Below are 11,631 nucleotides of genomic sequence, written 5' to 3'. Positions count from 1 at the left end.
GAACATAGGTACCTTTAACTCGCATTATTTTTCCATTATTTTTGAGTCATAAAGTGGGATCAATACAGGAAATATCCAGATTAAATTTTACAATTAAAAATCACATTTAAACGAAGTTAAAAATCAAATCAGTTTCATATTATCTCCAAGTGCCGTGCACAGTAGCAAGGCGACTGTTGTTGTGATTTGGCACATCAGAAATAAATTGAATTGAATTCAATTGAACTTAAAGCCAATTTATTTCATTGTGTTAAAAATGATTTTCAGAGCTTAATTTTCATTTGTTCACAATGATTTTTTCTACAATCACCTTGAGCATCCATATATCACAGCACCAATTAAGTTTCTGTGATGTAGAGAAACGGGAACAAGCATTAATGGACTGAATGTTTGATCTGTTTTCTAATCAAATGTTAAAAAGCCCAGTAGATATCCATCGATCTAGCTGGTTGGTTGTTTCAAGTATTTGAAATGTTTCCTTTTAACATTTTGACACTGGGATGAATCTATAGCGTTGACTCCTTCTTAAGTTTGAACAATATAACAAATGTTTTTTGCAGTGTCCTCATCTGTACTCCGAGCATCTACTGTGTTAGTATTAATAAATATGTCAGAAAGCCTTTTCTCTCAGCGAGTCACTATAACTGAATGAATAATGAATAATAATAAGAATATTCAAATCTGATGTACTACATTAAAGTAAAAACAGAGACTTAAAACTAAAAATGTAACTACATCATAAATGATTGAAACTGGGTCTCTAGGCTAAAAGCCCAGGATGTGTTTGTTTCAGACAATGCTGACAGATTTGTTTCACAACACGTACCTTTTTCACACCATAAACATACATTTATTCTTTTTTCCTTTGGCTGAAGACAAAGGAAGTGGAGAGGACTAAGGTGTGTTCGGAGGCAGTGAGAGAGAAGGAAATGAAGGAATATGGAGGTAAGAGTAGGATTTTGAAATGTTGGGACTAAGGGTGGTAGAAGGAGGGAGAGAAGAGGGATAATGGATATATATTTGGTAAAGGATGTTGAATATGAGGCTGATGGGAGGAAAAGAGTGAGAGTATTCTTTGATGCAGGGAAGGAGGACAGAGGGTTTTATGGATGGAGGGAGATGATCTGCTGTGGTCACCCTTAAAGGGAGCAGCTGAAAGAAGAGGAGAATGATAACAAGAAGTTCTCCTGAATGTTTTTTAACCATTGAGACAACAAAAATCCCACTCACACCACCTTACACCACAGTAACAGCAGCATCCTGTGTAGCACCCAAAGTGGTTTCATCACATCGAGTTATGCAAAGCTGAGTTCCTCAGATGCTGTCGAGTTACAGAAATGCATCTCCAAAAATCCCCTTTGGCTCAGGTGCTAAAACAAGTCACCCACTTTCCCAAACTGTATTTTATTGTGTCTAACATGTTCCCCTGTGTTATGGACAATACATCTTTGTCCAGGGCATTCAGTGGATCACTACGGCTGTCTTTCTCTGCTTGTCAGCTTCTACTATGTCCAGTTGGTTAGCTACCACCATTTTGTCTGTCTGTATCTGGAAGTCCCACAGATCTTAGGTTGGTCATTCTCCCAGGTGCAGGCTGGGTAAAGGGTGCTGATAGACCCCAGCCTCTCTGGATCTTGTACTTATAATTTGTTCATATGCTGCCATAATTAATGCCTCCGTGCTCTCTTTCAGTCCAGCTTTTGCCCAGCATGATTTAGTGCCTCTACATATCTTTAGTATATATATATATATATATATATATATATATGCACACTGCCTGAGGTATTCACTGGGCACTTCGGTCAAAAAACTTGGGGTGATTCAAATCATAATCATAAAAAACTGTTCCTGTGGGCATTAGCTTCTCTTTGTTACCATCCGACTACACTTCTCAATACTGGTAGTGTGTTCGCTTTGTGGCACCATTTACAACCGCATGGTCCGTTCACATGTCGGGCCCTGGTGCTGTCCAACTCTTCATACTGGATGGGTTACTGGACCCTGTTCACACCATGATGGTACACCATGTATCAGTGAATCATGGTGCATACAGCTTGATTAAATTTGTAGTTTATTATTAACAGAAACACAGTGGAGAGTATAGTATTGGGACCATCTGAATGATTGGTAGGAACCACTTCTTCTTCTGCCTGTCACAGTGATATGCAAAAGCCAAGCATCTATGACAGTAAAATCGTGGTTGTTTCACGTGGTGCTCATCAGACCTTCTCACTTCATGTAATCTTGGTAACCGCCTACGGGGCCAGGTTTCAATATCCTATGGCTGATTCCTCTCGCAGACAGCCTTCTCCTAGACACAGTTTATGACATCTCCCCCTGACCTGTGACTCCTCCTTGCAAGACCTCGTCAATCTCTAGCTGTGACCAAACCTTATCATGAGGCAAACTGAACAGAGGGCTAAACTGAGAAGCATAGGTGCTGCTAGGGCAAGAGAAATGTCACTCATGGAGTCCTTTGGTGCTGCAGGCACTATCGCCTCACATCAATCCAGTTTTAATTTAATTTAAAGCGGATTATATAGAATAGGTATCATTAAAATATATTGGGACCATCTGAGCATATCTGCAGTGAAACAACAGTGTACTCAGGCAATAGAAACAGCCAAGACACAGTTTAAAATGAGGCAAACTGAACACAACTCAAGAAGATTTCCTTTGGTGCTGCAGGCACCCATAGATAGATAATAACATGTATATATAAAATGTTTCTCAGCTCTATTGTTATTATTATTATTATTATTATTATTATTATTATTATTATTATTATTATTATTATTATTATCAGTCACATTTGTTTTGAGTTTCTGAATTTTTGTATGATAATTCTTCATAATGAAACAATAAGAACAAGTAGTCTGATGTCTTGTACTCATTATGAATGTGCTAAGGTTTTATAGAAAGTATCAGTTTTGGTTCAGTATCGTCGATAGCAGCTTGAATTTTACTTGATATCATTCTGGAATGAAAATCAGTGGTGTCACACATCACTAGATCTAGCAGTGTTTTAACACTGCCATCAGTATTTACAAATTTATCTGAAAGAGGGTGCCACTGAGCCAAAAAACATCAAGTACAGTAGAATCACAGACAACATAAACACTGTTACACTAACACATTAAGACAACTCATTTTCTAAAATTACCAGAAAAAATGTTGGAGTGTCGATCAGTGCTAGCATGCTAAAAAGGCAAAAAGCAAAAAATCCAAAAATGATTAGCCTTCACATGTTGTATATGTATCCTCAGCTTCTCAAATCACTGAACTTCAACACTGACACTTTGGGCATAATAATAAACACACTGAAAAATGACTGAAAAATACCTGAAACTGAAACATAATTCAGTTTCAGTTATATAATGGAAATGGACATAATATGTGGACTCTCAGCTTTCATGTAAGGGTTTCCACACTCAAATTGGATGAGTTTCAATTCCTTAACATGTGCCGCCCTCTTTTTAAAGTGACCAATAGTAATTGGACAATTGACTCAAAGGCTATTTCATCGGTAGGTGTGGCTAATTCCTTCATTATGTCACTACTGAAACCTGCTGCAGTAAATGCCAGGCACAGCATTAAAAAGGAGGAAACCCAGCATCTGATGATGTCTATGAGTTCAAGACTTTAGCTTGCCATTGCCAGCAAAGGGTTTTTAACCAAGTATTACAAAAGAACATTTTATTTTCAGTTATTTAATTTGTCCAAATACTTTAGAGCCCCTGAAATATTTAAAATTCATTGGGGTAATGTACAGAACCAAAATTATTTTTAAAAAGTTGTCTCTGTCCAGATCTTTATGGACCTAACTGTATTTACATGTAATTATATCTGGTTTATACTGGAAACTTGATTGGCATTCAAACAACTTTTTTAGGTTTTGCAAATTCCAAAACAATACTGTGACACGTGAGGGGTCAGAATAATGTAGCTCCGATAGCGATCGGTGGCTTTCGAGCAGGACAGATCTGAAACGGTTTGTGGTGAACTACCATTCAAAGAGCTGCGGTGGTGTGCTAACACATCCTGTGGCAAATTATTACACTTCTTTAAATCAATTTATTTCAATTTAATTACACAGTGGCAATTCACAACAACAGCTGCATCAAAACACTTGACTTTACCTTACACTCCCAAGGCAAACAATAAAAAATAAAACCTCCTTTTTAAGAAGAATAAACCTCCTGCAGAACCAGGGTCATGGATGGGCAGTCTGCCATCATCAGTTAGGAAGATAGCAAGCAGAAGGATATAGGACAAAAGACAGACATGAGGAGGGACATTTAATAATGATTTATTAATGAAGAAATACTCACTGCATCATGGGAAGTCCCTCAGGAGCCAATGCTTGTTGCAGCATATTTAATGGATGGTTCAGGATCACTTATCAGCTGCTAACATGTCCTTTTAGAAACACTAGTAAGCCTGCAGTCTGAGAGAAATGAAATGTTAGATACTATGATACTTTGAGATCTAGAAGATAAGATGGGGCCTGGTTATTTAAAACTTTATATGTGTGGAAATTACATTTTAGATTCTGCACAGTTAATTTGCATTTTCATCAAAACGGATGGAATGGACAAAAGTTTTAACTGGTGGTGCTGCATCAAAAGCCGTTTGCTTTTCTGAAGAATTTCTGCAGAAGTTTTATGAGATGAGCAGCCTACTTTCTGTTTACCCCCTTAATTGCAGAGCATTGCAAAGATGGTTCCTTGATAAAAAGCCATTTCTCTGAAACAGCAGTGATAAAGACATGTAAATGAAAAACAACTAAACAGATATGCGTCGCAGTTTCTGGTAACAAAAATCATTTCCCAAATTCTGTGAATTATAAAACCACAAATGGCGTCAGCTATTACATCTTTAAAAAAAGAAAAGAAAAGAAAAGAATAAACCAATTCAGAGGGCAACATGGAAGAAAAACAGCAAAACTAGCACTTGATTGGTAGATGACCTATTTACTCCTGAGCTATAACCACCCCAACAGTGGTACAACCGAGGCAGCTAATCAAAAAAACTGAAAGTCATCATACAAATACACCATACAAATAAATAGGAACCAAAACAGAGAATTGTGAAATTCAGTTCTTGGAAAATCATGAAGCTAAAACGGGAATCAAAACCCAATAATGTAGTAAATACATCACTGGAATAAAAAAAAAAAATAAAGTAATAATAGGTTTAGTCCTCTTAGATAGATTAATACTGAAAGTAATTTCCCATCCATCCATTTTCTTTCTCTTATCCAATTCAGGGTTCACAGTCCACAGCTGGACTGGAATCTATCCCAGTGGTCACAGGCCAATAGGCACAGGCACACCCTGGTTTGTTTGTTCACAAGTTTGCAATCTGCTGGAAGACTAACAGATACAGAGAGGCAAACACTTAAATTCATAACTATGGCCAATTTACAGTCTCCAAGTAGCATGGTCTTGCTTGTGCAGCCCACCCAAAACTTTAACCAAAACTCAGATTAAAATGCAAGATATGATCATTTCCTCTTTTGTGTTCTCACTGAATCATTTGCAAGAACAGCTTTGCATCTGGTACCAGATATCTGCAAGATATTATACAACAGCTTAAAAAATTTAGGTCAGAAGATGAAGGTGTTCATGTCAATTCTTAATCCTATGGCTTTGCTGCATTATTTCCATTTCTGTTTTAAATTTATAAAACTAACATTTGACTAAATTCTACTGAAAAAATAATTATTTTGTTTAGATTTTGCAGGATATGATCATGGCCTACCAGCAGGCCAGGGCCCAACACAAATGTACAGTTGAGGGATAAACTGGGTCAAAATCACTATGCTCTAAAAATACTTAATATGTGATAAGTATAAAAAAGACTAAAAGAAAGAAAAAAACACTAAAAGAAAGAAAAAGAATAAATTGTTTAGACTGATGGCATCTTGTTAACAAAAGGTCAAACTAAACTTAAAAACTTAAATGATTCTGTTAGAACACTTTCTGGGCATCAATGTAACTCTACATTTGAGCAAAATAGCATTTTGACCTTATTTCACACTTGCATACTGAATTGGTGGCACTAATCTATGGTGCTCTACTCACTTCCTTCAAAGTGTTCAGCACCTATGATACATGACGACATGGGTGAAAGCTGCAGGTCATTTGGTTGGTAAAGACACACAGCCACAATAATGCGGTTTTGGCTAAGGCTGAAGTGGGCTGTGCAGTCATTACAGAGCCATGTTCATTTCCTGCTTGACTGCAAAAGCTTTGCTTCTCTAAACAGCAGAGACAGTCTTTGTGCTCAACACCTGGGACCAGTATTCCAGTATTTGCTTCCATTGGTAAGATCACTTTCTAATTTATGACATAACACCTCCATGAACATGTCTTATTTAATCAACCAAGACTTTCATGTTTCTCCTGGAAACAGTTAATTATTATAAAAACAATTATGTAATTTTCATCTCTGAGAATCAAATCAGGTACATCCTATAACTTTTGTTCAAAAAATTATAATAATAAAACTTTTAACCATTTTATTTTAAAACTTTGGATCAGGAACATCAAACAAACCTTGATCTGATTATCTCTGAATGGTGCCAGTGGTGACGCAAGGTTGCAGGGTTTATGTAAGAAGGTGGCTACAGTGTTAACATGACTCCTCATCCAATGTTTCAAAGGCTTAGGTCTGAGGATACAGTTTTACCATGGCAGATATTAATGCTAACCCACTTCTGTTTTTGTGTGTTTGAGCATGTCACATAATCTTCATCACCTAATGAAATTAGCCTGGATCATTGAAATGTAGTTTCCTTCTGACCTACTTCCATACATAATTGAGCACTTGCATTAATAAGTTTATCCAAATAATCGATTTAAAATACAATAACAACATGCATATAGAAATATGCACACAGAAATATAATGACTCTAGTAATGGGTTAGCTTGTAAATGGCATTTTTTATATCATATCTACACAATTTATATTGTTTAGATATTACAACACAAAAACAACCTGACTGGCATTGAGCAGTTTGCTTGTGGGAAAATAAATTCTCCTACCTATATGTGTGTGTGGGCCCAGTTTTATTAGCTGTGGCTAAACTGTGGGCCTGTGTGGGCAGAGCATATCCACACTTACCACTCCCTATAACATTTTATATTACCATACACCCTGTATCTTAAAAATAGAGTTGCAATTATATGATGAGTGACATGTTGGCTCTTTCCTGTTCTTTCTTTTCTAGCCACGCAATGTTTCCCAGTACCTCTCTGCCTACCCACACACTCCAGTCTTTGAAGAATGACCAGGCAACAGAGGTGAACATCAGTGCCAACTTGGATATTGTGAGCATCATCCTCTACACGCTGACCATTGTTCTCGGTCTCACTGGGAACTCTGTGGTGATCTGGGTGGCTGGATTCAGACTTAAGGTGATTAAAGGCTGTCTAATCAGTACAAATACCATCTGAGCTTGTTAATTGTGTTACAGTCTAATGTATCAGCATATAAAGAAATCTACCTCTTGTCTTTCGGTAGGACAACAACCGGGACAGCCTAATGGTTAACACTTGAGTTTAGCAAACAGTCACTTAATTACTTACTTACAAGACAGATTGCTCTTTTTTACCAGTAGTTCACAATGATGATAACAGCCCACTGAGCCAGTTAAAAGGTAGAGGAGGGTGCCAACTACCAATGTAAAACTGATAACAGTCTTTGAGTGGGCTGATATAATCATGATTGGGTTACTTTCTTTGTGTAAATAACTACTTTCATTTTCCTTGCTCTCTCATGTTCTCATTTTTGTTTCATTTTCTTTTTCCTCCTCAGCCGACCGTCACCAATGTGTGGTTGGTCAATCTGGCGATAGCAGACCTGATCTTCTGCTTCACACGAATCTTCTCTCTTGTTAAGAAGCTCTTATTTGACTACTGGCCTTTTGGCCTGTTTCTCTGCAAGTTCGACGGCTTCTTCAAATATGCCAACATGTTCTGCTCTGTCTTCCTGCTGGCTGTGATCAGTCTGGATCGAGTGCTCTGCATCTGGCAGCCTATCTTCACAAAGCGTCGACGCACCCTGTGGGCAGCGAGGGTGGTGGCTGTCCGCATCTGGATCATAGCGATCCTCTTCAGCATTCCCTACTTCATCCATCGCCAAGTCTACATAGGCAAGAATAACCTGAGTCAGTGCTCTGTGGACACAAAAGAGAAGGCCGAGGGGTACAACAGCACCAAAGTTGTTCTCTATTTCATTCGCTTTCTCTGCGGCTTCATATTTCCCTTCATCGTGATTCTGGTCTGTTACATCCTGGCTGGGGTGGGAATCCAACAAACTCGCCTGTCAGAGAAGTCCCGCCCCCTGCGTATTCTAGTATGTTTAGTAATTGCCTTCTTCCTATGTTGGGCACCTTACCATTGCCTCTTACTGATGAAGATGGTGGACAGAAAGAATGCAGTGGTGAAAATCTGGTACTCTGTAGCAAAGAGCATTGCCTACTTTAACAGCTGTATAAACCCGTTGTTGTATTTCTGCATGGGTCTAAAAGTAAGAGGCCGGTTCAGACAGAATCTGATGGGTGTTTATAGCAGAGCTCTGGGAGATGATGTAGATGAACAAGACAACTCAGTTCAATGATTGTTCTAGCTAGATTAAACCTCTGGGTTGAAACATAGCATTCTTTTAGTAGCACTAAGAGTCTAGACAGCTGAGAGTGTAGCTCAATTGTAAGTTACTGTGAGTGAAGCTCAGAAGACTAACCATATCATGTTTTAACCCATGTGCAGGATAGAATACTTCTAATAATACTGCCTAAGTATAATGTAAATAATAAAAATCAAGGTCTAGCAGGACAAGCTCCACTTTAGTAGATCATTATAATAACCGTGACTAATGCTCTTTCTGCACTGTGATGAATTCTGAATATTGAATGAAACTCTACAACTAAACACTTTCCCTGCAGATCATCAGCTAGCTGTTTTACAACTACTCTTTCAAGAATTTCTCAACCCGAGTAATTTAAGTAATTTAAAACTTAGTTTACTGGATGGTGGTGTATGTGTATATATGCTTGTTCACATATGTGTGCCTGTGTGTGAATGTGTACAGTTTTGTATATGTATGTGCATATTTGCACTTACATTATATGCTATATACCTTTACATGTTTTACAATTCTTTTTTAAAAAATGTTTTCTTTCTATTTTAATTCTTTCATTATATTATCCCCTGTTCAGCACTTTGGCCGACACATGATGTCTTTTAAATGTGCTATATAAATAAAGATGACTTGACTTGACTTGACTTAACCATTGCCTTTGTTCTCATAGCCCATTACTGCTTAATTATCTCATTAATACTTTATCTTTCTCACATATTATACTCACTGGCAAACCAGTTGTGGTTACCATGACTGGAGCTCACAAAGGCACTGGATGGGGCAGTTTGGGGGTCCTTAGAGTGAGTTGGAGGGCTTCCTGTTGTTGTTGTTTCTGTGTTTGCAGAACAAAAGACAAGTAAAGAAAAGCTATTGCAACCCATGCATGCTTCAAAGCGTCTTTTTGTCCAGTTCTAAGTTTTAGAACAAGCCTTGTAACAGGGTGTATCCTCTAGATATGCTCTTGTAATTATCAGGCTGATAGTTTTAACCCTTGGATGCACAACCTACCAATACCTACACTCTTCCACGAGTGGGGTCAAAAATGACCCCAAATAGAAACAATGCATTTTGCTATAAACTTGGTGGTTTTTCTTCAAAATCTTTAAAACAAAGAGTTGTAACATTCTCATATTTGAGTTATTCCTCATAAAACATGTTTGTGACATGAGGCCCTTTGCATTTTTATTTATTTTTTAATTAATTTTAAGAAATTGCAGTTTTTGCATCACTTGTATCACTTTTGTATGCTTGCTCTGCATATACTGCAGAAGCTGGGTCTTCCCTCTGAAAGGCACAAGTTGTTCATCCACTGTAACACAATCACTGAGGATGAATTTCTGCCTGCAGTTGACCAGGAACAGGCCCCATATGTAGCGGAAAGCTGCCATGTGGTTTGTTTTCAGTCGGTAGGCTCTGGTCCTCTTGTCATCAAAGTGCAAGAAACGTTGAATATCTTTAAATCTATGAATTGACATAGTGGCCTTGTACCATGGGTTATGCAGAGGACTCCCAAAAACACACCAACTGGTACATCCCAGTTCTTCTCACTTCCTGCAAGAATGGTCAGTCAAATGGAGGCCATGAGCTCATGTTCGATTACATTTTTCCACTCTTTTCCCCTGTCTGTGGCTACTCTTCGTGCCTCCATGTTTGTGCATGTCAGCACCTCTTCTATTAAATTATCAGACATGAACATCTTCCATGCATCTATTGGGGAGACAGTACTAAACCCAGGTGTAAGCCCTGGCCGACTAATTCAGAATATTGTGGCTAGAGCAGTAAGAGGGGCTCATTCTGTTAGACTCAATATCCATTTCCTCTTCAGAGGACTCATCAGAGGACTCCTCTGTATCTGACTGGCCTTGTTCAGTGGGAGGACAATAGTCTGGGTCCTCTATATCTGAGATGTCAGATTCTGAGTCAGTGCCTCCGATGGGCTCTTCATCCCAGCCGTCCAGGATCATTTGTAGGGCAAGGTCCACTGCCTCATAGCAGCCATGTTACTTTAAATATTTAAAAAAAAAACATCAGAAAGGACAATGTTTGAAATGCACAGGAAATTATAAACAGGGCTGCACATAAATGGTCCACAGGTGCACATTTGCTGTCAAAGTAAAAGATGCATACCAGATAAGTTGGAACGCTCATTTGCGTACATTAGATGTTCTGGAGGAGGACAGACATTTGTTCAGAATTCTTAAAGATGTCAAAGAAGCAAGCTCTGTAAGCAATTACTTTGGTGTTCCTCCACCGCAAAAGAAGCACGTATTCTCTGAATTTCCGGGAATACTTTTATTTTGATAGCGAATGCACACCTGCGGACCACTTATGTGCAGCCCTGACTATAAATCATGTATGTTACTGTGTAAAAATTAATTCTTGATCCATCAGAAGTGTAAGTGGGACAGTCAGAGTTGCTAAGAATGAAAGTTTCATAGAAGGTTCCATAGGAACTGCTTGGGGTCATTTTTGACCCCACTTGTGGAAGAGTGGGGTAGTGATACAAAAACTGCATTTTTTTTAAATTAATGAAAAAATAAATAAAAATGCAAATGGTCTCATGTTACAAACATATTTTTTGAGGAATACCTGGAATGTGAATATATTACAACTTTGCATTTTAAAGATTTTGAAGAAAAACAACCCCTGGGGTCGTTTTTGACCCCACGTGTGCATCTAAGGGTTAAAATAGATTAATTTTAAGTTCAAATCCTTAAATTTATGTCTGATGCTCTTCTCAGGGGAATATTTTTTAATAATCCTCTAGCACTGCAGGGGTGAAAAATGCCACAGTGAGAATAAAGTATTTTTCTTACAGTGTCTGTGTTTTATTTTGAAGCGTACTTTTTCGTGTAGCTTTCAGTGTTTATACTTCACTGTCCTTATCATTTATGTAAGTTAATAAAATTATTTCTCAGGCCCTCCAAGGTATGGAGGCCTATGAACAAGACAACTCAGTTCAATGATTGTTCTAGCTGCGAGGG

At 38.1% G+C, this 11,631-nt stretch overlaps 1 protein-coding gene across 1 annotated transcript; it reads left to right on the top strand.

The window, feature by feature from the left end:
* The first annotated feature begins 7,242 nt into the window (after nucleotides 1-7,242).
* On the top strand, nucleotides 7,243-8,628 carry LOC116324203 (formyl peptide receptor 2-like). The gene is made up of 2 exons (XM_031744777.2): nucleotides 7,243-7,422; nucleotides 7,823-8,628. Exons 1-2 carry the CDS (start codon nucleotides 7,243-7,245, stop codon nucleotides 8,624-8,626), a joined length of 984 nt encoding a protein of 327 aa, XP_031600637.2. The 3' UTR covers nucleotides 8,627-8,628.
* Nucleotides 8,629-11,631: the final 3,003 nt, after the last annotated feature.

This window comes from Oreochromis aureus, linkage group 22 (assembly GCF_013358895.1).
Source record: "Oreochromis aureus strain Israel breed Guangdong linkage group 22, ZZ_aureus, whole genome shotgun sequence".
Taxonomy (NCBI): domain Eukaryota; kingdom Metazoa; phylum Chordata; class Actinopteri; order Cichliformes; family Cichlidae; genus Oreochromis; species Oreochromis aureus.
This window is presented reverse-complemented; position numbering and strand designations above follow the sequence as displayed.

What these genes read in the sequence shown, in the direction of transcription:
- LOC116324203 (XM_031744777.2), top strand. Translation starts at nt 7,243, where the DNA reads ATGTTTCCCAGTACCTCTCTGCCTACCCACACACTCCAGTCTTTGAAG. An exon ending in TGGCTGGATTCAGACTTAAG is followed by an intron (nt 7,423 to 7,822) that starts GTGATTAAAGGC and finishes TTTCCTCCTCAG; the next exon opens with CCGACCGTCACCAATGTGTG.